The following is a 26,454-nucleotide window of genomic DNA, read 5'->3' on the forward strand; positions in this document are numbered from 1 at the left end:
GAGGCTATACACCCCCTTTTCAAGAGACACCAGTAACAATTGAGAGCGAACCTGGAAATAGATATGAAGATCAATTTTGTACACATCGAGGTGAATCCTCTACAGTTCCAGTAGTTGAAGATGAAGATGAAGACGAAGACTGTTCTGGGGAAGATGGTGAGGATAGAGATGAGTATGAAGAGAGGATTGACGATGGTGACTTTGACAGGGGTCTTGATGACCATGACATTACTCACATTCCTCATGTTGATGATATGGCTGAATGTGATGAAGATGATGAGGACGCTAATGCTAGAGTTCAGCATGTTACAAATACGACCCTCGTTTATGAACCTCCTGCCTCATCATTTTATGAAAATACTTGGGAAAATATGGTTGATCCTGAAGTTGGTCAGCAAGCATTTGGTTCTTGGAATGCAGACATGAATTTTGCGAAAGGGTTGATTTTTGCTAATAAAGATGCGGTGAGACGTGCATTAACAATTTACGCCGCAAAGTATAACAGAAACTTTGTGACTAGTAGGTCGACCACAAGTAGACTGTCTGTGAAATGCAGCGATGAATCATGCATGTGGTACGTTGGGGCAGTTGTGAAGCCTGAACTCGGACTATGGATGGTCACATCTTATAGGGGTCCTCATAGTTGTATGCCCCTTGCCACGGCCCTTGATGGTAGAATGATGGATTGTAATTTTCTAGCAGAAGAATTTGTTCCATTGTTGAAAGAGAAACACACGGCAACAATTTATCACCTCAGACATTTCATTAAAGGGAAGTATTATGGGCATATTCTTTCTTACTATAAGATATGGGATGCGAAACAACGAGGTATTGCAAAGATATTTGGGGATTGGGAAGAGTCTTACCAAAGGTTGAAAAAGTTATTGTTTGCATACTGGGATCAAGAACCTGGCACCCGTTTCTGGTTTCACACCATACCCAGGGACGAGTTCGGTGATACAATATTGCGCTATATATTTTGGGCTTTCGCTCCATGCATTGCAGGATTCAGACATTGTAAGCCAGTGATCAGTATTGATGGGACCCATTTGTATGGTAAATATCGAGGGGTGTTGTTGATTGCAATGGCCACCGATGCCAACAACAAGGTTTTGCCTCTTGCCTTTGCCGTTGTGGACAAAGAGTCAGGGTCTAGTTGGGGGTGGTTTTTAGAACGCCTCAGGAATGCACTGGGGGATGTGATAGCAGATAAGGACATCTGTATAATTTCTGACCGACATAAGGGTATTCAAAGTGCAATTGCAAACTGGCCTAGACATGATGATGGACGACAACGAGTAGTTCACAGATATTGCCTTCGACATGTTGCTAGCAACTTCAACACGCATTTTCAGGACGCCACTTTAAAGTCATTAGCCTTGAAAGCGGGGTATGCTACTCAGGAATCTAAATTTGAGTTGTACATGCAACCTATCAAGGAAGCTGAGATCGAAGCCCTTAGGAAGAAACGGAGAACCGAGCGGCAGGAAAGTGAACCCGACTCATCCATCATGCCATACACATATCTAATGAACGAGGATCTAGACAAGTGGACCCAACTACATGATGGTGGATACCGTTATGGGGCTATGACAACCAATGTCTCGGAGTGCTTCAATGGAGTACTCAAAGGTGCCCGTGGCCTACCCATTGCTGCAATGGTTGAATTCACTCATTGCAAACTTGTTGCGTATTTCCATGATCGACACAAAGAAATTACTCATGATCTCTCAAAGGACAAGGTATGGACTAAATATGCCTTAAAAATCTATGGACACAACCTACAAAAATCAATTTCACACCAAATAAATCCGTTTAATAATCAGAATGGTATATATCAAGTAATTACTTCATACAACATCTATAGCTCTGGAGGGGGAAACCATAGTTATGAAGTAAATGTAATGGCCAGAACATGTGGTTGTGGAAAGTGGCAAATGAGAAAGATCCCTTGTTCACATGCAATTAAAGCTCTTCAGTACTTGGGGCAAGATGCGACTGCATATATTGACCCATGTTATAGTTTGGTGAACGCCATTCACACCTACTCACATGCATTTGTGGTGCCAAAGTCAGATTCATTGTGGAGGGATGTGGATGGTCCAAAGTGGGTGCCTGACCCAAAACTGTTGCGGGGCAAAGGTCGACCTGTGGCGTCTAGGATACGAAATGAGATGGATGGGGTCCGGCGAGAACCGGGAAGCCGGAGGCCAGATTCTGACTTGAGGGAGATTCAGCAAAAGCAGAGCTGTGGACTGTGTCATCAACATGGGCATAACCGTAGAAGATGTCCGCTTTCCCGTGGGGCTTCGACAAGCAGTAATAATCCAAACTAGGTAAGTGATGCTTTTATATAAAATGCCATGATTGTATCAATTAGCCAAGTTGCATAGATTAGTACGTATGTTTTGGGTTTTGGTATCTAACAACAATATTTGAATTTTTGCCAGGCATGCAAATACTCGAGTTTGGAATGGCATTGTAGATGTCAATTGGGGTTCTCTTTATTATGTGTTTGAACTTACTACTGGGTTGTATCCACACAATTATTATTTTGTTTGTCACTGAATGAACTTGTAATCGAAGTATTTTATATCCAATGTACCTGTTTCTAGATTGTGATATTATGACTGTTTAATTTTGTCTTTCAATTTTAAATCCCCACAATTTTGTAGTTTATATTGCTTACTACTCACTAGTTTAATTGTGATGATTGAATTAACTTACTGAAATGAACTTTAAACAGTACATATATATCCAGGCCAGGAACAAATTTTGTCAGAGTGATGTGTGACTTGGACGGTTAATTTTCAATGAATTAAAGGTAGCACTGTACCAAACTTCAACTTCAAACCTTACAGTTACAGACTACAGGACAAGCTAAATGGAGAATTGGGTTTTGGGAATCTCCATCCCCTTTTTCATATATGAACTAGTCTTGGCCTTGTTAATAGAATCTTTCACAATGTGATAAAGTGAAAGAACACCTATTGGCTATTGCTTAATATTGTCTTTTCTCAGCTGGACGGTACCACTGCCACATGGAGAAGAAGGGACAGCCATCGAGGTCAAGTAGAAAGCAATAAAAAAAAATTCAAGTTATCTCAGTAGAACTACTACCTTACTAAAGCCGCTGCCATAGACAAATAAAGTACGTAAAAACAAGATGAAAGAAATGATCCATATGCTAGCAGGACAGGTTGTGGTACTAAACCAAATTAGATGTGTTCAACAAGTGGGTGGTCCTTTTCTTTCCCAATATCCCTGGAAAATATTTTGTTTCTTTCCCTAATGTTTCATTGTAAATTTTAAGGTTGTTTTTTTCCTCCTATTATAGTTAATTATAGAAGACCAAAAAGAGAAATGGCAAGAGAGCTCCACGTAAATGCAATAGCCTCATTATTTAGGTAAAAAAATAAAAATAAATATTTATTTTATTTTTTAGGGGAGAATATTACTTGTAAGGGTTCTTTTGCTCCCAAAAAAAAAAACATAAAAAGCCTTTATTGAACCCAATGTTCACAATTCTTAACTATGATTTTTCCTGAATGCTATAGACACACACACATCCTTCCCTTCCCCTTCAAGGGGTAATAAATATTGTCAATGAATTATCAACCCTTTGATTATTCGTGCTTTGAGCATTGATGCTACAACTTCCAATTGAAGCTTGGTCAGTACCATCAGTGCAATCATGCTCATTCATCAAAAAACAACCAAAAAGAGAAACAATAAACACCCCAAGGAAACACTTATTTCTGAAGACACTCGTAGGAAATTTCCCACCTCAACATCCATGCAAACCCGACTATGCATTTATCTAGTGAACAGATTATTGTCTATCAAATATATCAATTACAACCTCCCATTTGTCTGATTTTTTTCCCCATTTTAAACATTGGTTATTTTATAAGGAAAAAATAAATTCTAACAATTTGTGATTGATAGAAGCATCAATGGAACAGAAAAGGTGAAATAGATGACTTTTATTTATCAAATTAGTATCATTTCGGTAAATCTCAACATAATTTAAAAGCTGTACATAGAAAAATCCTTGTACAAGCTATGCAATTCACATACAAAGCTCTACGCAAACCAACATACTGATTATGAAGAGGCTATACGATCATACATAAGATCTAGCTAAATCCAATCCATTTAACCAAGGATGGAACAAAGTGACAAATTACATATAAAAAACAATCAAATTATATAGCCAAAATGGATAGATGCTACACAGCTACACTATTGTTGCTTATAGTAGCCACTTTGCTTATATACCTTACTTTCTCACTATGGTACCGCTCCATCAACTCTTGAAAAGAATGTTTGTTGTTGATGGACTACTCTATATCAGCAAATGATGATGCACAGGCAATGAACTCCTTCACACGCTCTTAAAAAGGTGTATAATTAACTAATAGACGATCCAAAACGATAAAAGTAGATTCCACCACCTGTGTCATGGACTTGTGTTGAAGCAGATTCATTGATTCAAGATGGGTAAGAAGCTGATTTTGAAGAGGCAACACTGTCTGCTCAAGCACATCCACGTTTAAAGTTGTTACGCTACCTTTTAGCAAAGCAGGAGGACTCTTGGGGATTGACAATTCACTCGAAGACTGAGCGTCACGACAAGATATTTGTGATGACGTCTCATCAAATTCAACAATTGAAGGGCTATGATGCAGGTCAGCAGAGCCTTCACAATTAGACACATCTTTATCTCGAGGAACAAATATGGAATCAAAATTAGGGAAAACACCTGCCAAAAATATGAATCAGAGTCACAACCAAAGATGAAAGAGGGAAAAAAAACCAAACAAATGGAATGTAATCTGTATTTACCGCAAGAGAGAGGCCGAGGTGGAAGAACTAATAAACATCGAGGAGGAAGGAAAGCAAGCCGGCCCAACCAACCCAGAATATGAAGTCCTAAAACTTGACTTATACAATCTGTCACTGGAAGAAAAAATATATATATTAACAGATAACTGATAAGGGCAAGCAGCAAGTTAGCAACAACAAAGCAAGAGAAACATAAACTATAAAGATACGGTGGGTGAGAGGGGGGGGGGGTGTTGGGCTGGGCAGGGCAGTAATTGTAGGATACATAGCAAATGTGTACATGCGCAAGAAAATACCTTCAGTACAAGTGTCTCCAGCAGCAGTAATCTGCCTCCAGATCTCAGCCTGTCCGCAATGAATCTCAGCCTGGACCATAAAATGGTTTTTCTGCTTCTGGGTCACCTTCAACTACTTCCACTCCAATATAATATCCTTCCTTATAATCTCCTGATTTTACAATACAAACAAAAATTATAGATAAACCCAGTTGGAGAACAAAATTAAATACTGAAACTTGGCAAAGATAAGAGGATCTCTGGGATATGGAGAACATCATTTTGGCATCTAAAATTTGATATGGTGTAGAACTCTAATATGTGGACACAATTATTAGGCCGCTTGTCTTGTGCCACATCAGCTAGTTTTCTCATTTTGGAAAATTATACTGACCTCTCCCAAGATTTTCCGTTGTTATACACCTTTTTTTTTTATTTTTTTTATTAAATATGAGCTATTTACATTGATCTCCAACTAAATGGTTGAAAAAATAATTATATTTTGTGATGGCCAGAGGGAGGATAGGCATATTTGTGAATTTTTATTTATTTATTTATTTTATTTGCAGAGGGTATGTAAATTAGTAACTAATCACAGAAACATGGTTGCTTGGTCTGCTGTGCAAGAATCGTCTACTTCTACAGGTAAGTAGTTGCATTCTCATCTAATATTATATAATTTGTAACAGTTAAATTGTACAAGTTAAATCAATTCAAGAAAACTACAAATGTCTTGAAATTACCAGTGGCTGCCGAAACAAAGGAGGTGAAGACAGCTCAAGAAGAAGCTCCAGCAAAGGCCAAACCTCCAGCAAAAGCTACGGCCAAGCCACTGCCTCAGTTAATGGAGGAGGATATCATCCCTTCATTGAAAGCAATACTTGAAGCTCAACCTGATCTTTCTGAAATTGAACTATCTTTCCAAGACAACAGGGTGAGTGTTTTTTTTTTTACTATTTGAATCCTACAAACTGATATGTAGCAATCGCAAAAAAAAAATTCGGACACTTATTTATTATGTTGTTAAAGTGAGGTCAATCACATTTAGCTTTAGTATTTTCCTTTCTATTTTTTCAAAAATTCTCTTGGATTGATTCCTGTGTTTATCATTTTTGTGGGGTTTGATTGAAAATGACAGTTGGAAGGTTCCTTTCTAAAGAATGATAATCCTTATTCTTTTTGGGCATTCTTCCCTGAAGGGGTCCTCACAAGTACTTCATATATGCATGCTAATTGTTATCCAATTGCACATTCATACAAACACCCAACTAGCATTTATTTATGAGGACTGAAGTTTTTAAGATACCGATTAGTTAGAGAAAATTGAATGAATGCTTAAAAAATGTATATGACAAACAGATAAAAATAGTTTATATATATATATATATATATATATTATAATCCAAAAAAAAAAAAAAACCAACCTTTATAATCTTCAAGATTAAAGATGGCTGAAAATCATCATTCTGAGCCTAAAACAAATGTCAAACAATTATTTGAGGATCATGAAATCCCTCTTAATGTTTATCATTTTTTTTAACTGAGAAGATATTAGAGACTAACAATTATATGAATAAAGATGTCAAATTTGGTTCATAACATATTCTCCAGTCAAAACCAATTCTATTTGGTAAAACATCACATTCAGTAAAAGAAAAAAGAAAGCTGATATCTTTTAATTTTTGCTAACTAACACCTTATATCATTTTTGCTAACTAACACCTATAATTTTTGCTAACTAACACCTTATATCTTTTTTGCTAACTAACACCTATAATTTTTGCTAACTAACACCTTATATCTTTTACTAGGGGGGAAAATGATTCACAATTACTTTTGTAAGGTCATATGTTCTGGAGCCTTACAACTATAGGTTTATAAAAAAGAAAAATAAAAAACTCCTTACCTCCTTTAACTTTTCAGGACCCACTTCCACCAACTCTTCAACTGTGCTGTAATAATCAAGATGAATTACAGTGTGCTGAGCAGGAACACTTATTTAAGCTAGGGGGTAGATAAATCAAGGCACAAAAGTAAAAGAAATGTAACCTTGGCAAGTCCCTCCCCTTCATTTTCTGCTAGGGCCTTTGTGTTAGCCACCAAATTTTGGGTCTTGGGATTGCTTACTTCAAATCCCTCTTTTTCAGCTTTCTCCCTTGCTTGAGCCTGCAAATTTTAAATATTTAGTCAAAATTGCTGCCTATTAACCAGGAATGCTGATAGGAGCTCTTGTTTTCATATACATGGGAAAGGAATATTTTATACGTATAATGGGAATATAATTAGCAAAGTGAACAAAAAACAGGTATTACATTAGTGCCACTCTAGTACACCGGAGGTATTCATGATAAAAAAAATATATATTATCACAGACCAAATAAGCTTATTTTACAATGAGACAAGTCAAACAACATCTCAGCAACCCCAACTCCAGAACTCAGTGAAGGCTTCTTGACCATAACATCAGCTCCAACATAATTTCCTATGTCAACTTACTAAACTAACTAAGTTTCAGCAAATTTACTATTTTTTTTTTTTTTTGAAGTAAGATGTAGTATTTTTGCAACATCTGAGACTCTAGTTTATTGAACTTGACTAATAATTATTATATGGGATCAGTAGCAATGTCTAAAGCAACTGAAAAAACCTACAGAGTTGTCTTCTATGTTGGATGTTGGGGTTTCCCCTGAGTCATGTCTTGCAGCCATTAAGGAACTTGTACCAGGAGATTCTGGCGGAAACACAGTATATTTTTCAGCATATATCCGAGGAGGGATAATGGGCTCTGGTGGTGAAATAGTAGACAGATAATGCAAGAGCATCTGTATAATTTGCCTGAAGTTTGGTCGAGTGTTTGGGTCCTCTCTCCAACAATAAGTCACAACTCACAATCAAACCCAAATCCTCAGGGAGGTTTTCAGCATTCGGCCTCACATTCTGAAACAATAAATATTTGGATGATGTTAAAAGCTCCAACAAATAAATGAGATTTAATCTACCAATGGGACAATGTGAATCCTTGTGGCACACATTGCAAAATAAATTACCTGATGGCCTAATCATTGAGATTCATACAAAAACAAATAAGGATGTTAGACCCCTTTCTAGAATAAATTATGCTTATTGTACATTCCATTCCATTCAATGTCAAAGTTTGAAACTAATGGATAGATATAAATTAGGACTACAAGAGCAATTTTAGAACAGTTAGACTTTCAAGACGTTCTTAGGTAAGGCAAAAGCATAATGAACAAATACAACCCAAGGGCTTCATGAACAAATCCGTAAAATATGAATTCCTTTATCTAAAGCCAATATAAAGGAAAATATATTCAATCACAAGACCAAGGGCTTCATTTAAGTTTTCCTTACCTCATCAAAAGTTAATCCACCAATTTTTGAGACACTTCCACAAAATGAAAGATCAACAATCTCCTTCCCTAATCCATAAATCTCAAATATCTGTGCACCACAATAACTATAAGACCAGAAACTAGTAGGTGGAGTTGCCAACATGACTGCATAAATTATGAACTTAAAAAGCACAGCTGTAAACTGACCTATTTAAAACAAAAAAAACAAACAATGTGGACCATGTAAATCAAATAATTATTATGGCAGAACTTATATAACTGACTACAAAATATATATATATATATATATATATAAATAAATAAATAAATAATATAAAGAGTTAATACCTAGAAAGCAATGAGATTCCCATTTTGGAAAGAATTTTGAGAAGACCGGATTTAACAGCCTGAAATAATTAGAAACAATCAGTATAAAATAGTAAAGCAATGGAATAGAGCAACATTTTTTTCTATTGAAACCACAGATAAACCAGAAGTGGATAATTCTTAAGGTAGAACTCACTAAAATGAATCATCAACTCCTTTACGAATATCAAAAAATGTTGGCAAAACTTGAGGTTTCAAAGAGGGATCATTTAGCAAGGACTCAAGCTCCCCTTCATTCAGTACGGGACTGGACAAAATAACCTGCTCCATGGCAAAAAATTATAAAGTGCAGTTCAAAATTTGAAAACTGAAAGCATTACATTATCATTTTACCTAAAAGTCAATTCAAAATAATTGTTAAAAACACCATTAATATGGCAGAGAGAGAGATCCTAACAAACCTGTGAAGCATTTTCAGGTCCAACCTAGAAAGAGTGAGGTGTTTTCTAAGCTAAGTGCTGATCATCACTTAGGGTCAGAAACTCCAATTCTCGAGTGTCCTCCTTTGTTTCTTGATAAACCCACATCAAATAATTAGGAATGTTTTGAAAGCATTAAAATAATTAAATAAATAAAAAAACAGTGATTTCAGAGAGCAAGAGAGAGAGAGAACCTCTATGAGATGCTAATCCTAATGCATTTTACACTTATGCTGTCTCGTATAGTGTCTGGTATGTGGGGGAGGGGGTACTGCATCTCCTTCGTGAGGCTCCTCACGTTGCTGCAAAGATGAAGTTACAACCAAACAATGGATTACATGAATTCCAATACCAACCATAACAGTAGTTACTCGATATTCATTACATTAAATGATTTGTCATACAGTGGGGCCAGCGTTGTGTCCTGCTTTGTGACCACCTGTCCCACAATGAGGTGTTTTTATTGTACGTTTAGGTCGACCTTGTGGAGGTGACTGTAACCCAACAACCTGCTCATTCTCAACATGCACAGCTGGCTGTTTTGCTTGACTCCCAACAATTGCGGGGGAGGATGGTGTAGCAAATGAAATGTGAGTGCCCGTAGTCATGGGATCTATATGCAGTCTAGGAGTGGGCATGAATGACATGGGGTGACTATGGGGTGGTACATGGTCTGTATGACCAATGCTGTACGAGGGGGATTGCGTGTGCATGACAGGAGGGGTTTGACTGAAATCAGGGCCGAGATCAAAGGATGGTGGAGTAAATGAAAGATGAGCAGGATCAAAAAATGTATGTGAGGTGTGTGAAGGGATCTCGGGGTGAAAAGATGCATGAGCAGTGGGTAGAGAGATCTCTAGGTTAGAAACTGCATGAGCAGTACGTGAAGGGATCTCTAGGGAAGGAGATGCATGTGGAGGTGGAGGGAACTCTGGGGCAAGAGATGCACGTGGGGGTGGAGGGGGATCTGCCCTACATGCAACCTGATGGGATACAGCACGCTGACCATGGCTATGGCTGGCACGAGTTGAGCTCGTGCTTGGTCGTCCAGTATCTTCTGGCGCTTCTGGATTTGCCCCATCGATATCTTCCAACGGAAGTCGAGCAATTATACGGTGAAGGCGTTCCACTGTCTTAAATACAGCTGAAATATGCTTGTACTCAGGACTGCCTACTGTATAAAGTTTCAACAACTTCTTGTGACTGGCAACCTGAAAGTAAATAAATACAAGTAGTACATCATACTGAAGTTCCTGATACGCAACAAAAATTGAAAAGAAAGGTCGAAGCAATTACCATAATAATAAGTGAAGCCGAAGTGTGGTCGACGAACCTCCAAGTCACCCTATCGTACCAATCAAAGTATGGATGAGCAGGCGACATATCACCCTCTAGTCGTGCTCCAGGACATAGAGATCGTGCTCGAGTATTCCATACTCGGATATGGCCATAATGTCTGTCCCTCCAATTCACCTCCATCTTCCCCCTCAGGTCTATGGCATGAAGGGCTTCGTCAGTATCAACATATGGGGGGGGGGGGTTCTTGTACCATCCCGAACTGACGAACAACACGGTCCGGTGTATGTTTCTCTACTAGCCAGAAACATACAAGCGGTACCCTCGCCGTCCATACATCCCTTCCGGCGACACAAAATGCAGGCAGGTGGGCTAATTCAGCTTCATATGGTTGCCACACCACCTGAAATAGTCAAATCAAAGGGCAGCACATTATGCAATGTTCCATATCTATGAGCTCTTTTACATTTATAAATACAATAGTCATAAACAATAGAATAAACACAATTTTGGTACCTGCTTTGGATGCATACAATCTAAAAGCTGACGGTACCGGACCAGACAGATTTCGGCGGGGCTATTCAAGGTGCTCACAACCCACACAGTCCTACAATTGCGAAAGAGGGAGTCAATACTTGGAATTAAGAATATGAAGTAATCAACAACAATAAATGATGGGCAATCGTAAATTTAACAGTACATACCACTAAGTTTATACTAATAAATGATTATCTAAACATATGATTAGTGGTGGAGCTAGAAATTAATAAGACTTATATTATACATCAATCATAACATATGACCTCCGTGGTTGTCAAACGATATATAAAAAACATAAATAAAAATCCTATTAATGAGTCAAAATTTGAAGAATATCAAGGTTAAAATTTTATTTTCTATGTCTAACAATGTGTTTAAAATTATGGATCTATTTCCAATAAAGAGAATCAGCCAAGGAAGAGACTTACTTAATAGACAATGGAGAAGGTGCAAATGGTGGGCCATATGCACCATCTAGTGGGAGGTCCATCCTTGGGCACAAAAAAGGGAATCTAACCCATGCCCAATACTGAATTAGCAACAAGGCCCCACCAATCTGACTAGCACCTCTGTCAGTTGCCCTGCATAACTCTCTGTACAGCCATGCAAGGCAAGCGCTCCCCCAACTGTATTGAGGTGGATTCCGAAGGTCCCTCAGCATCTGCAACCACATCGTATGCACCCTATCGCCAGACTTGTCGGCGAAAATTGTGTCTGCCAGGAGTGCTAGGATATAACACCGTGCATATTGATGCACAACCACCTCTGCTGCATCATCGGGCAACCCTTCGTCAATTTTTTCTAGTAGCTTCTTAATTTGGATCCTTTGTCCTTTAAGCGTGGTGTTATTAGTAGCAATTCCAAGCAGACTCCGACATTCATCCTTCCATGTCAAGTCAGTTGTTCCAACAATTGCCTCACCATCGATTGGAATCCCGAAAAGAACCTCCATATCTTGTAATGTGATCGTTGTCTCACCATGTGGCAGGTGGAAGGTGTGGGTTTCAGGCCGCCATTGCTCAACGAAGGCCGTGATCAGGTTATGATCAATCTCTCTACCTAGAGTCCTATACAGCCCCTCTAATCCAACTCTTTTCACAATGTCGACGATACGATCATCCACCACTATCCGGCATCGTTTTCGAAACTCGTCATTACGACCGCGGCATTTCAGTGGCCCTAGATCCTGCACATGATAGAACTATGGTGATGAGATGCAATATGCCATAACCTTTGTATATATGATTGTAGTTATTGATCCCAAAAAACAAAAATAAAGCAGTTATGAAGGGACCTTAAAATATCAACCCCAAAAAGAAAAAAAAAAACCAAAAAAAAAAGCAACAACGGGAGAAAAATAAAAGGATGCAATGCACTTTATACATTTGTCTAGTAATGAAAGGCTTCCCATGCGACCAGCCTATTGCTGCCTCTAAACCAGGAAAAGTTAGATGGAAAATAAACAACCTAAATAGGGGAAAGTAAAAGAAACTAGAGGCAAAGGCTAGCATTCTCAATAATAACAAGAAAAATTACTGCAACAACCACAACCTGAACAACTTCTTGCCAAGCAACAATAAAATTATCACAGGTCACATTGCTTCAAACAAAAATAACTCTTATGAGCCTAGGATTGCTTTGTTCATGTATGCACAGACATCGAGTTCACGTACACAACACATTCATGTACGCAACACATTTAAACGTACTCTTACTGACATCTTCATTTCTACACAATTTTAAGAGTTTGTAAATCATGGCATTTTTTGCTGGTCCTGACATTTGTTTTTCTTTCCTGTAACTAAGCACAAATTGTTCAATTGTTTCATCTAGGTGATTAGAGGCCTTGTCATAGACAAAGAGAGTGGTAACTTGGTTAAGGCTAATTGATTTGGTTATGTAAAGAGGGCTATGCATGGCACCAAAATGCTATCCACTCGGGCTGTAAGGTATGTATTTAAAACTTGTTAGCTTGATTATGGAAATTGTTATAAGGAAAGTTGCCAACCTAGTTTCTGAACTGTGGAGCACTGGTGAGGTCTAATTGCACACACACAAAGTATACACCGAGATTATTAATTGGCTAGAATATGCTTATACAAAATGTTGATCATGACCATTCTTTTGGGGAGACAAAATAAATAAATAAGGCCAAGTTATTATAAGCACATGGACACAGTATCGTCAGTGTTTAGCAGGAGACTTAATATACTTATAAGTCTCAATTGAGTTCAGTTTATTTATTTATTTATTTTTGATGTGATTAGTTTAATTCATTGCATTCTACATAGCAATTTTAGCATCACAAGATTGTAATGTAACAATGAATCATTACTGCTGTTGTGGTAAGTAATAAGTAATAACATTCTTTTAATAATGCTGGTTCATCATTCTTCTATTGAGGGTTGCCTGGCTGCATTTAATTTTTTACATATTGGAATGTTTGGAACATAACTATGATCCTTTTAGCCTAAATTTCATACTTTTAGCATTAGCTTCATCTCAAAGTGTTTTGAAATGGTTTTCTAGATGAAAGAGTGAATGGTAGCAAAGTGTCCACCCACACTAACAGTCAACCAATCTAACTTAACCCAACTAATGCGCATGACCATGCATTGAAAGCTAGTAATACCATTGACACTTAGAATTTCAGAAATGGGAAGAAAAAAAAAAATCAACATAATGTAAAAGGATAAGAAGAGAATATTCAGCAGGTGGTCGGTTTTAATTTTTACCTTGCCTTCCCAAACAGCGCACGCTCGATGTGTTTTTATAAACCTTAACATCGAATCGTCAATGGGCCCAGGACCAAACTCATCAGGGAGCTGAGCAGGAACAGCAGCCATACTGCACGAAGTTTAGGGAGTCAAGAGTAATATAATCACATGTTAAATTGGCAAGGAAAGTGATGAACAAGAAAATGATTCAGTTTATTTTGACAACAAGCAGATGGTCCTCTTTACTCATCAAATTAATTTGGGCTACAATGAAGTTTTACAAAAGGTGACAAAAAGAATGAAGGAAAATCATATCCGCGTTGATTAATTTGGGCTACCCACATAGTTCGCCTTACTATTTTCCCTCCTACAAAATGGACCCTACAGTTACGTGCTACATAAAAGATCTGAAAAAATTAAAAAGGGGGGAGGAGTTTGTGGGGTGGGTTCTTATCAAAGTTTCTAAAATTGATTGTCTGAACTCATAACAAAACATCCAAACCAGGGTACAATGGTGAACAAAGCCTTTACCCTACCACCCCAACACAAGTAGGTACGAAAAATCTCATTTCTACACTTCATCCTACCAAACATAATGTAAGAAATCATAAAATCATTTCAACATTGCCTATGTAGATTCATGTGAAAACTATGCAGAAGAAGTGAAGAACCAGATGTTAAAAATACGACAATATAATGCAAATTTTAAATACCAGGACAATAAATAAATAAAAAATCTTCAATAACAGCAATGTATAGTAAAGCAAATGAACAAAGGTAACAAAGCAAACATGGCAGCCAAGATTTGAAATGCAGCAACATAGTAGAATCATTACCTGCAATATCACTATGCAACTACCTTCACTAAAAGCTTATGTTGTGAAGCCTTTTGAAGCCTATTCCTGCAAGGTATAAAATGCAATTAGCACCTCAAATATGTATATATATGGATGAACATCATTTCTATGCTTATATAAAGAAGGAAGAAAGGAAAATAAATTTCTAGACAGGCATTTTAATATATATGATGAATTTCATATTGTAATATTTAGGAGAGCCTTTTTTTTATAAGAATAATTTTATTGAAAAAAAGACTACATACAAAAAGCACAAAGCAGCCAAAACAATTACACGAAAAAAAAAAATTATGTTCAATAAGAAAGAGACTATAAATACAGGAATGGCGTCACTAGTTGTGAATCCCCATGCGTGAGACCAATCAAACAAAGACCATAAAACCAAAAGACCATAAAACAATATAAAAAAAGGAATAAGACATTTAATGAAAGTTAAAGCATCATGAAATATGTGGAACTGCCAAAAATGAAGAAATATGCTGATCTGAGAACTAAAACGATTAATTGGAAAGAGGAGCATTAATGGCAAAGTCCATTTACAGTTGTATGAGCAGTTAATATCGTAATTTTTTAATTTTCAAATGATGAGAAATCTATCAATAGATTCTTTACATATACATATGCATAAAGAAAATCCCTGCCCTCTCGTTCAATGCCTAACAGAAAACCAAGATTAAAGAGATGTTTTTATTCAGGTGTAGGTCATATTAAACAGGAGAGTTGCCTCCTATATTTCTACAAATACGTTAGACCCAGTTAGAAGCTAGTCATGACAAGAAAAAACTATCAGAGCAATTTATTTGCTAGGAAGGAACATATATCGTGATTATGGTAACTTCACACAAGATGGTGAAGAGTTAAAAAGTTCATTGAAAAGGCCACATGATAAAAACCCCTAGGTTCAAACAGCAATTCAATAAATAAGAACTCATGTCATCCCAGCAATCAATGCTAGTACCTATTTACTGGTAAGCATAACTTGTGCATAGTCATACTCAATTCAAATCACAGAAATATATAATATTAATAATAATAAACATTTTATAAAAATAAAAATCCAAAAACCCATTAATCTCAACTCAATTCACATTACACCCAAAAAATAAAAAAAAATAAAAGAACATATAAGAAACAGAAAATAAGCAAAAATCATACAATGATATAAAAACCCAAAAACCACATAGAAGAGATCAAATGAGAATGATACCCTGCGGTTTGTTGGGACGGCGACGGTGACGGCGACGGAGACGCTGACGGCGAAGGCGACGTTTCTATGACGGCGACGGAGAGTGAGAGACCGGAGCGAGATGGAGGGCCGACGGCAACGGAGAAGGACGGAGCTGAAGAGAGGGAATGAGTGCGACGGAACGGCGACGGAGAAGGACGGAGCTGAAGAGAAGGAATGAGTGCGACGGAACGGCGATGGAGCTGAGACCGAGATGGAATGGAGTGAGAGTGAGAGTGAGACTGAATTTTTTGAGTGACGCACTGTGAGTGTGGGAGGGAATGAGAGAGTTTTTTGAACTAAAGAGTTTTTTTTGAGAGGACTGTAAGTGTGTTAGTGTGGGAGGACTGAGTTTTTTGAGTTTTGAATGAGAGTTTTTTTAGAGTTTTGTTGAGATACACGTGTGGCAAAAGAACATAGAAATCAAGTCCGTTGGACTTGATTTCTATGTAGAAAAAACGAGTCCATTAGAGTTGGTTTTTGTACATACAAACCGAGTCTAATAGACTCGTTTTTTATACACAGAAATCAAGTCCAACGGACTCGATTTCTATGCGTAAAAACCGAGTGTATTGGACTCGGTTTGTATGCATAGAAATCGAGTTTATTTAACTCGATTTCTGTGCGCCCTATCCCCACCTCAACCGGTGCAAAAAAGGAAAATCGAGTATACTAAACTCTATTTTACAACCCACAAATCGGCTCCACTAAACTCGAGTTGTTAGAAACCAAAATAGTTTGAAACGTTTGCTAACTAATGATATTGTTTAGATTTTATAGTTATTTTCTAAAAAAATCCGATCTTTTTGTGTAAAAGGTGTTTGAGAAAAAGCCGAGCCCATCTTGATGTGTTTTAATTTTAGGTATTCTCTTCTCTGTCCCATCTCTCATTCTTCACTGTATCTTAAAATTTATTTATCTATACAAAAGCTATTGTAATACTCAACAGGAAGTGTAGGTAACCTGAACCAATCACTGACAATCAATCTGAGTCTCCCAATTCCGGCACTCCTTCCTCAATCAATCCCTTTGATCTTCTCAACGACCAAGATGACCCTTATGACCAGGTTCCCCTTCCTCATTCTTCTTCTTCTTTTATTTTTTATTTTTTATTTTTTTTGCAATTGAAAATATTTTGAGCTTATCCGATTGTATGTTGACCTGTAATTAGAGATTTGTTTCATTCAAATTCAATCCCTGACACTGGGTGGACAATGGGATTGTTTTTCTATTTTTTGCATTAGGGTTTATGATGCATTTAATGAGGTGTAACTGAGAGGGGGGAAAAGGATAAATTACATTATTTGTCGTAGTTTTGAAACACAAAACTGTTTTTAAAAAAAAAAAAAAAAAAAAAAAGCAAGATTTTTTAGGTCGGACTGAGATTCAATCATGGTCAATCCATGACAAAATAAAAATTTTAATTCAATTATATATAATAAATGGAATATTTTGTGACATAAAAGACTCAACGAGCCCCTTGTCTTAATTGTTAGTGTTAGACAACTTTCCATGAATATGGGGGGCTGATAACAATGCTTTTTGTCTCTAAAATTTAGGGTAAGAGTCCTACTCAAATGTTTGGAGACAAGTGCAGTACTCTCCAAATTTGTAATAGCTTTTTAGTTTAGGGAATGAATGTTTAAGGAGTACCTATTGGAAAGAGGAACAGGTCTTTTGGTTTGAAATTTTGTAATTTTAGTGTATCAATTTTATTTTTTTCCACTGGATTTTTTTCTTTGTGATTTGGTTGTATCCAATTCATTTGTTGGTAGTTTCTTAATTCAAATGAGAAATGAACTCTAAGAATATGTTATTTTTCAAAATTTTGAATTTTAGGAAATTTTATGAGTGTTAGATACTTGTTCTAAGATGGGTTGAAATGGTTTTTTTTTTTTCCTTGATATGAATAGTTATTTAGCTAAGACATACTGAATCTAAGTATAGGGATGTTAGTGGTACAAATTTGTGTTCTTTTCCAACATTTTGACTATGTGAATATTCCAACAAATCTCCCCCTGGGGCCTTCTATCAAGTCACTTGTAGTTCTTCAATTAGTCTTCCCTTTGAACGGAAGACATTTTCTAATTAATATACCACTTGTTGGGAAGTGAATACCCTAGGCTTAGAAAGACTCAAATTGAGAAGTTAATATAATATATAAGAAAACTACTAAAGTCAATAGTTTAAACCTATGAGTTTGGACTCAATTATGTGTTATGTTAACCACTTACTCTTTTCATTGAAATTCAATGCAGGACTTCACTATTTAACTAACCTTACCACTCACATGGGAATATTTCAACATGTTGGAATTATATGATTATGGTTTTCCTACTTGATTTTGTAGAAAAAAGTTTTCCATTCATGCTTACGATGTTGAGGGTTATTCTAGTTTATTGAAGGTAGCATTTGTAATCTGAAGTTGATTGTACAAGTTGCCTCATAAGAAGATGCATTTGTCATGTCAAAGAATTATAATTACTCTATAACCCAACAATGTGCGCACGTACGGCACGTCGGCTCGTGCGTTTTAAGAAAATTTTCTTTTGAATTTCTCTGTGACTTGCACATCTGGCAGTCTATAAATTTTATGATTCTTTCCCCTATTTCCTTGAAGGTGTAAGTCAATTCAAAGACAAATGGAGAGAATACAAGAAATCAAGAAAACTGAAAAGAAAATGATATCCTTGTTTTCTGTCGAAGAGGTGAATGTGGGGCCGTGGCTGCTAGAAATCAGATAAAAATTCTGTGGAAGGATGATGACTACATTGAACCCTGTTGAGCTTTTACCAGCAAGTTCAATTCGTTGATGTCATTGATGATTGAATCATGGTTGTGATATCATTATTTTCAACTATCATTGAATTATGTTTGTAAATGAGTTGTATTGTTTCCAAGAGAGGTGGCACAGACTAAATTCAGTTCTTTATATATTATCAATATTGATGCTTTAGTTTGTCAATTTGATCATACTGTTTTGTGTAAAGAACAATGCCTAGAGTAGTGTTCTTGCTGCATATTCTCAGTCTACTGGAAAGAGGATTTCGTTATCTAGGAAAATGGATGAGGATTTCTGATTTTTTAGACATTTATATTGGTGAAATAGCTAGGATCACATTTCACTATGGTAGGATGGGTGAATATTGTGCAAATTATAATCACAAGTGGGATAATTATCTCATAGTGCTAAAACTATTTCATAAGGAATGTAGCATACAACTACATGACAACAAGAACCCTAAAGAAAGATCAACATAGCAGAAAAATCCATTCAATGCAGTGAGCCTTTATATTCAACGCATAGGGTATAGGGACATCTTTTCTATTTTGTAAGATAAAACCTTCTAATACAACCCTATAAACCTTAACTATATGCAGTGACGTATCATCTGAGTTGCAGTCATCTCAAGATGGAAAGGACAAAGGTAGAAAGGTGCTGTTTGGTTCACAATATTAAGGCAAACATTATGGAAATGTGAAATTATGATGTTTGGTTCATTAATTAGTACACAATTTTATGGTAATGTAGATTACTAAAAGATTCACATTACTATTAATTATTGTAATTTGATTACCTCATTAGATGGTGGAAATCCTAAATAATGGACATATATTTCCCAAACTCTTAATTTAACGAGTGAAAATTAGCAGTCATGACATCCTTCTTGTCTGTATTGTTTCTTTGTAGTGGGTTTCCTAAGGACTTCTTTTCTTTGTAGTGGGTTTCCTAAGGACTTCTTTTAGTTGTTACCCCTATAGAGCAATGTGTTCACTTTAGCTGTTAGCAAATCCTAATCAAATTGAGCATGGAATCACTCAGGCTTGGCTTGTTAGAAATTAACTCAAAGCTCAAGCTCGGGCTTCATTTGGTCGATGTATAAGCCTTGATGAGCTTGTACTAGTCAAATAAAGAAGCCTAGAGGAGCTTAATAGTTAAAGTCAGCCAATATATTAAGCATTAGGTTGTGCTATTAGAATGTCTACGTAGTAATTTCCATTGAACTTACAAATAGTCACTATTCACTTACTACTAAAAAGGGCAGAGATTGGATTTTAGATTATATTAGTCGGGTAGGCTAGACTGGGATTATGGGAAAATCTCTACAAATTCTTCTCTTCCCTCATCCATTTCTTGTTTTTACTTTCTTGCCTTCCCCCCGTCTCTCTCGGATATCACAGAAAAAATGAAATGAAAAAAAAAAAAATAAAGGTTCCCAATCAAGCAGAATCAAAAGCTTGCTTTTGTCTTGGTTAATCCTATATGAAAGAACTAAGAATTATCTGGCTAACTCAGGTTGCAGTCTCTAATCCATAGAAAATATGCAATGTGGAAAAGTATGGTGAATGTGTGAGGTTTTCTTTGAAAAAAATTATAAGAATGAAAAATTATTTTTCTAAGTTTCATTATGTGTACGATGGTATTTTGTACTACATGCAGTTCAGTTTCCCCTTTCCTGTACAACTTCATATATGGACATAAGATAAATTCCCTGATGGCACTTTATTGCTCACAAGGAGTTTTAAACAAATCATGAATTGATTAATTTCTTCGCAACCCTGGAGCACAAGTGTAGAGAGGGAAAATTCCTGACCTATCACAAGTTGATACGTCACATTACCAAGTCTACAAAATACAGCCAATTATAAAGCACCACGTATTGCTACTAGGTTTTGCTATCACTATTCAGAAGCCAACGAAAATTTGCCAAGTGTCATGCAAAAACCAATCACGCATCAGCGCACATGTAAGTGATGACACAAGCAGCCTTGCACGTGTAAGCGATGACTTAATCAATCTAGCACGTGTAAGCGATGACACAAGCAGTCCAGCACATGTAAGCGATGACATAAGTGGACCAATCAGGCTGTGACATGTGTCACCAATCAGACTCCGCCACATGTCGCTCACCCACCTTCAAACTCCTATAAATAGAAGCCTTCCTAGCTAAGACAACTTGGGGAAGAAGACCAAGACAACTTGGGGAAGGAGACCAAGACACCGGGAAGAGATCTTGAGCTCAAAAGTCCAGAAGCTATGCTAGAACCAAGCCTTGAAGCCTCCAGCAACTTTAAGAACTTCGACTTTGAATACAAAGAACATTTAAAGCAAAATCATCCAAATCATCTTCCTAAATCTCAAAGATCACTGGAATCAAGCCCTGAAGCCTCCAGTAACTTCAAGAACTTCGACTTCGAATACAAAGAACATTTGAAGCAAAATCATCCAAATCATCTTCCTAGATCTCAAAGGTTACTGGAATCAAGCTCAAAAGCCTCCAGAAACCTCAAGAAATCACAAATCAGTGAAACTCAACGGATTCAAGCCTCTAAAGCCCTGAAGAACTTCCACCACAAACCTTCGAAGACGAAGAATACACGAAGAACACAAAGAACATGAAGAATAAAGGATTTCCAACAAGCTCATAGCTAGAGATTCATTGTAATTCTGTTCCAAAGATCTTTGATCCATTCTTCAGCCAAATTGAAGTACATTGGGTGTTCGAATCAAAATCACATTACTACAAATCCAATCAACAAGTCTTTTAAGGAGATCGAATTAGAAGATCACTCTTTTGTAATTACAGAGAATTATACCACACAATCATCAATACAAATTCGCATTTGTGAAACTATTTTCCTTGTTTGACTTATTTCGAACTGAGAAATTTAGTTGTTCACAACAAGTTTCATCATTTTAATCAAGAAGATGGAAAAAAATTAAAAAAAAAAAAAAAGTAAATGGTTACACGAGGTGGGACTAATTTTATTTGTAAATCCACAAGCATAGAATGGGCAAGAAATAGAAATTTTTTTAGAACATTCTTAACTATATCCCTATTTAGGAGTGAGGTAAATAGTTTTTTTTTTTTTTTTAAAAAGCTTAGAATTTCCTTTTTTTTAATTATCAGTTTAATCAGTAAAGGGAAACTTCATTTACTAATGTGTTGCACGTAGAAAACACCATAATGCAACAAATAAATTAGACACATTGGCAATTTAAGAAAGCATTAATCTTCTCTGTTCTTGGGGTCAAGCCCCGTTAAGGCTTTATCCTCTCTGTTCTTGATCAAATTAAGGGCCATTGTATCAAGAAGAAGTAAAAATGCAAGCCTGCAGCAGTTGAAATATGTGTTTGAGTAACCAAGATAGAGAAGAGGAGTAAACCAGTTACCAGGGAATTAAGTTCAGCATTATGTCAATTCACCAGTATTGTCACCAATTACTAGACATTGCAAACAGAGGCTGACTCATGAAGCTTCAAAACTGAGGGGAAAAGAATTGGGTAGAGCGCAAACGCAGCGAATGAAACTCTTATTAGTTGACAATGTCGGGTTTACTGTCTCTCTCTCCCATAATTTTTGAATAATTATATATAAAAAAATATAAATAAATAAAATTGCCTTTGTTTTTAAATTGATTTTGTCATATTTCTCGAGTTACAGTCATCAACCTACCCTTAATTTTGAGTTTAGTATGGAAGAATTGTCCTGGTATATCATGTATGTTATCACTAATTTGTTTCATGAGTTTAGGACACCAAATTTGATTGCAAAATATCATATGGTGGTTCTTCCTTTATCGGATCAGGTTGCTAAAGGATGTTAATGAAAACAGTGATGAACGTGAGAGCTTGGTTTGATTTGGGGTTGGGCTTGTGTGGTTTGAGTAGATGAGTTGATTTTAGAGTGAGATGGGTTGATGTATTTTTAGTCTTATTTCAGGTTGGACTTAAGATTGCGTTGGGCTTTGGTTGCTTGGTTTTGATTTTCTGGATATGGGTTGGCTGGTTTAGTTGATTTGGTCCTAAACTGATAGGTTTGTGCCTTCTTATTGGGCTTAGCTTTGAGTTTGTTTGAAGCTGTATGGTCTTGTGAGAGTTGAGTTTAATTGATGAAGGTGTTGATTGTTGGGGCTAGTATTCTTAATAAATAATGTTCCAGGTATAATTTTCACAAGTAATCCATAGGTAAGAGTACGGTGAGGTGGTGCTCTTGCTTTCTCCTCTCATATTCATGTTGGGTTTCAATAATTAAATTTAGGCTTTTCTTTTTTAGAAATAATTAAATTTAGGCTAAATGATTAAGAACCCACTCATATATGTTTCACCAAAATTTATTCCAGTCTTCTAACTTTGTTTTTGTTCATTTCAGTCCTCTAACTTTCAACTTTATTTAATTAAGGCTTTTTCATCAACTTTTTTTAAAATGCTATGGTTGGTTTTTCAATTTTTAAAATTAAAAAAATTCAATTAATGATTGAAAAATATTTTCTAGATTTTTTTTTTTCAAAAAAATTTAACAAAATTTGACAAAAAAGCTTTAATTAATAAATCTGAAATTTAGAGGACTGAAATGAACAAAAACAAAGTTAGATAACAAAAATGAAATTTGAAGAAATTTAGAGAATTATTTTTGGATTTTATCCTTATATTTATTATGCAGTACACCATATGTGTGAGAGAAGAGAGCACCACGTCACTAAACACTCAAAGTACCTAATATTTTTCCTGTTCTCTCAACCTCTCTCAATAGTTTGATTCCAATTTGCATTATGAAATTTGACTATTCTACTCCAATCATGAGTGACCATATCGTTATCAAGAACTTTGTTTTATAACAACAAATCTCTATTTTATTTTGTCTTCTATACTTCTAGTATCATATCAGATCACCTAAAATTTAGAAATTAATTAAAAAAGAAAGGAAATAAAAAACTGATTGATGCATATCCATTCGTTCTATCTTTCAATTGTGGGGCAAGCGCATATGACATCTGAAAAAGAATGAACTAGTCCTTTTTTCTTCAAAATTTTTTTAATTAAAAAAAAAAATGATTGATGCATATCCATTCGTTCTATCTTTCAATTGTGTGGCAAGCGCATTATATGACATCTGAAAAAGAATGAACTGGTCCCTTTTTCTTCAAATTTTTTTAAATTAAAAAAATTGAATTAATGGTTGAAAAATATTTTCCAATTTTTTTTCAAAATATTTTAATAGAAGTTGATGAAAAAGGCCTTAATTGAATAAATCTAAAACTTAGAAAACTGAAATAAACGAAAGTAAATTTAGAAGATTGAAATGAAATATGAAGAAACTTAGAGGGTTAGTTTTGCATTTTATCCTCAAATTTATTATATGGTCCACCATATATCAGAGGAGAGAGCATCATGTCAATATACTCTCAAAATACCTAATAATTTTCTAGTTATAGTTTGCTTCTAGTTTGCATTATGAAATTTGACTATTCTACTCCAAAGGTGAGTGACCATATCATTATAAAGAATTTTGTTTTATAACAAAGAATCTCTATTTTATTTTGTCTTCTATATATCTAGTATCATATCAGATCGACTAAAATTTAGAAATTAATTAAAAAAGAAAGGAAATACAAAATTGATGGATGCATATTCATTCGTTATCTTTTTCAGTTGTGGGGCTAGCGCATTATATGACCTCTGAAAAAGAATGCACTGGTCCTTTGTTCTTTAAATTTTTTAAATTAAAATTTTCAAATAATTATTGAAAAATATTTTCCAGATTTTTTTTTATTCTCACAAAAACTAATGAAAAAGGTCTTAGTTGAATAAATCTAAAACTTAGAGGACTGAAATGAACCAAAGCAAAGTTAAAAGACTGAAATGAAATCTGGAGAAACTTAAAGGATCAGTTTTACATTTTATTCTTAAATTTATTATGGGGTCCACCATATGTGTGAGAGGAGAGAGCATCATGACACTATACTCTCGAATTACCTAATAATTTTCCAGTTCTCTCAACCTCTCTCAACAATTTGCATCCAGTTTGCATTGTGAAATTTGACTACTCTACTCCAATCGTGGGTGACCATATCATTATAAATAATTTTTTTTTATAACAATGAATCTCTATTTTATTTTGTCTTCTATATTTCTAGTATCATATCAGATCAACTAAAATTTGGAAATTAATTAAAAAAAGAAAGGAAATAAAAAATTGATTTATGCATATCCATTTGTTATCTCTTTCAGTTGTAGGGCTAGGGCATTATATGACTTCTTGAAAAGAATGCACTAGTTTCTTGCTCTTCAAATTTTTTAAATTAAAAAAATAAAATTAATTATTGAAAAATATTTTCTAGAATTTCTTTTCCAGAAAAATTTAACAAAAGTTGACGAAAATGCCTTAATTGAATAAATCTGAAACTTAGAAGATTGAAATGAATAAAAGCAAAGTTAGAAAACTGAGTTGAAATATGAATAAACTTAAAGAGTTAGTTGTGCGTTTTATCCTTGAATTTATTATGGGGTACACCATATGTGTGAGAGGAGAGCAGACCATGTCACTATACTCTCGAAATACCTAATAATTTTCCAGTGCTCTCAACCTCTCTCAACAGTTTTCATTATGAAATTTGACTATTCTGCTCCAATCGTGAGTGACCATATCATTATCAAGAATTTTGTTTTATAACAACGAATCTCTATTTTATTTTGTCTTCTATATTTCTAGTATCATATCTGATCAATTGAAATTTAGAAATTAATTAAAAAAAGAAAGGAAATAAAAAATTGATTGATGCCTATCCATTCGTTATCTCTTTCAGTTGTCAGGCTAGCACATTATATGACCTCTAAAAAAGGATGCACCGGTCTCTTGTTCTTGAAATTGTTTAAATTAAAAAAAAAAAAATCAAATAATGATTGAAAAATATTTTTCAGATTTTTTTTTTTTCAAAAATTTTTATCAAAAGTTGACGAAAAAACTTAGAGGGCTGAAACTTAGAGGGTTGAAATGAATGAAAGCAAATTTAGAAGACTAAGATGAAATTTGAAAAAACTTAGAGAGTTAATTTTGCATTTTTCTTAAATTTATTATGAGGTCCACCATATGTGTGAGATGAGAGAGCACCACATCACTATATTCTTGAAGCACCTAATAATTTTCCAGTCCTCTGAACCTCTCTCAACAATTTACATTATGAAATTTGACTATTCTACTCCAATTGTGGGTGACCATATCATTATCAAGACATTTGTTTCATAACAATGTAGCTCTATTTTATTTTTTCTTCTATATTTCTAGTATCATATAAGATCAACTAAAATTTTGAAATTAATTAAAAAAAGAAAGGAAATAAAAAAACAAATTGATTGATGCATATCCATTTGTTATCTCTTTCAGTTGTGGGGCTAGCGCATTATATGACTTCTAGAAAAGAATGCACTGGTCTCTTGCTCTTCAAATTTTTTAAATTAAAAAATAAGAAAAGATTAATGATTGAAAAATATTTTTCAGAATTTTTTTATAGAGAATTTTAACAAAAGTTGACAGAAAGGCCTTAATTGAATAAATCTTAAACTTAGATGATTGAAATGAACTAAAGCAAAGTTAGAAAACTGAAATGAAATCTGAATAAACTTAAAGGGTCAGTTGTGAGTTTTATCCTTAAATTAAGTATGAGTTCCACCATATGTGTGAGAAGGAAGAGGACCACGTCACTATAATCTCGAACTACCAAGTAATTTTCTAGTTCTCTCAATAGTTTTCATTAT

The 26,454-nt window shown here is 35.3% G+C and overlaps 3 protein-coding genes and 3 long non-coding RNA genes across 7 annotated transcripts; 2 read left to right on the forward strand and 4 right to left on the reverse strand.

Moving 5' to 3' along the window:
- Nucleotides 1–3,959: 3,959 nt before the first annotated feature.
- Nucleotides 3,960–5,955, reverse strand: LOC115979886. The gene is made up of 4 exons (XM_031101970.1): nt 5,867–5,955; nt 5,145–5,295; nt 4,849–4,962; nt 3,960–4,765 (listed from the first exon to the last, which is right to left on the reverse strand). The coding sequence occupies exons 2-4, from the start codon at nt 5,221–5,223 to the stop codon at nt 4,398–4,400; spliced, it is 561 nt and encodes a 186-aa protein (XP_030957830.1). The 5' UTR covers nt 5,224–5,295; nt 5,867–5,955; the 3' UTR covers nt 3,960–4,397.
- Nucleotides 5,574–6,416, forward strand: LOC115979887. Its single transcript, XM_031101971.1, has 3 exons — nt 5,574–5,768; nt 5,870–6,057; nt 6,262–6,416. The coding sequence occupies exons 1-3, from the start codon at nt 5,603–5,605 to the stop codon at nt 6,406–6,408; spliced, it is 501 nt and encodes a 166-aa protein (XP_030957831.1). The 5' UTR covers nt 5,574–5,602; the 3' UTR covers nt 6,409–6,416.
- A 160-nt stretch (nt 6,417–6,576) lies between these two features.
- LOC115979888 lies at nt 6,577–8,001 on the reverse strand. Of its 2 annotated transcripts, none has more exons than XM_031101973.1 (4): nt 7,775–8,001; nt 7,173–7,289; nt 7,030–7,075; nt 6,577–6,595 (listed from the first exon to the last, which is right to left on the reverse strand). In XM_031101973.1, exons 1-3 carry the CDS (start codon nt 7,943–7,945, stop codon nt 7,067–7,069), a joined length of 297 nt encoding a protein of 98 aa, XP_030957833.1. In that variant the 5' UTR covers nt 7,946–8,001; the 3' UTR covers nt 6,577–6,595; nt 7,030–7,066. The 2 variants fall into 2 exon arrangements, with proteins under 2 accessions (XP_030957833.1, XP_030957832.1); XM_031101972.1 differs by having other exon boundaries at nt 6,579–6,595; nt 7,030–7,070.
- Nucleotides 8,002–8,524: 523 nt separating this feature from the next.
- LOC115979889 lies at nt 8,525–8,897 on the reverse strand. Its single transcript, XR_004089221.1, has 2 exons — nt 8,825–8,897; nt 8,525–8,601 (listed from the first exon to the last, which is right to left on the reverse strand). It is a non-coding gene; the product is annotated as an uncharacterized LOC115979889 (long non-coding RNA).
- A 158-nt stretch (nt 8,898–9,055) lies between these two features.
- LOC115979891 lies at nt 9,056–9,408 on the reverse strand. The gene is made up of 2 exons (XR_004089223.1): nt 9,265–9,408; nt 9,056–9,124 (listed from the first exon to the last, which is right to left on the reverse strand). It is a non-coding gene; the product is annotated as an uncharacterized LOC115979891 (long non-coding RNA).
- A 7,308-nt stretch (nt 9,409–16,716) lies between these two features.
- Nucleotides 16,717–18,950, forward strand: LOC115979890. Its single transcript, XR_004089222.1, has 3 exons — nt 16,717–16,780; nt 16,867–16,984; nt 18,538–18,950. It is a non-coding gene; the product is annotated as an uncharacterized LOC115979890 (long non-coding RNA).
- Nucleotides 18,951–26,454: the final 7,504 nt, after the last annotated feature.

This window comes from Quercus lobata, chromosome 3 (genome assembly GCF_001633185.2).
Source record: "Quercus lobata isolate SW786 chromosome 3, ValleyOak3.0 Primary Assembly, whole genome shotgun sequence".
Lineage (NCBI taxonomy): Eukaryota > Viridiplantae > Streptophyta > Magnoliopsida > Fagales > Fagaceae > Quercus > Quercus lobata.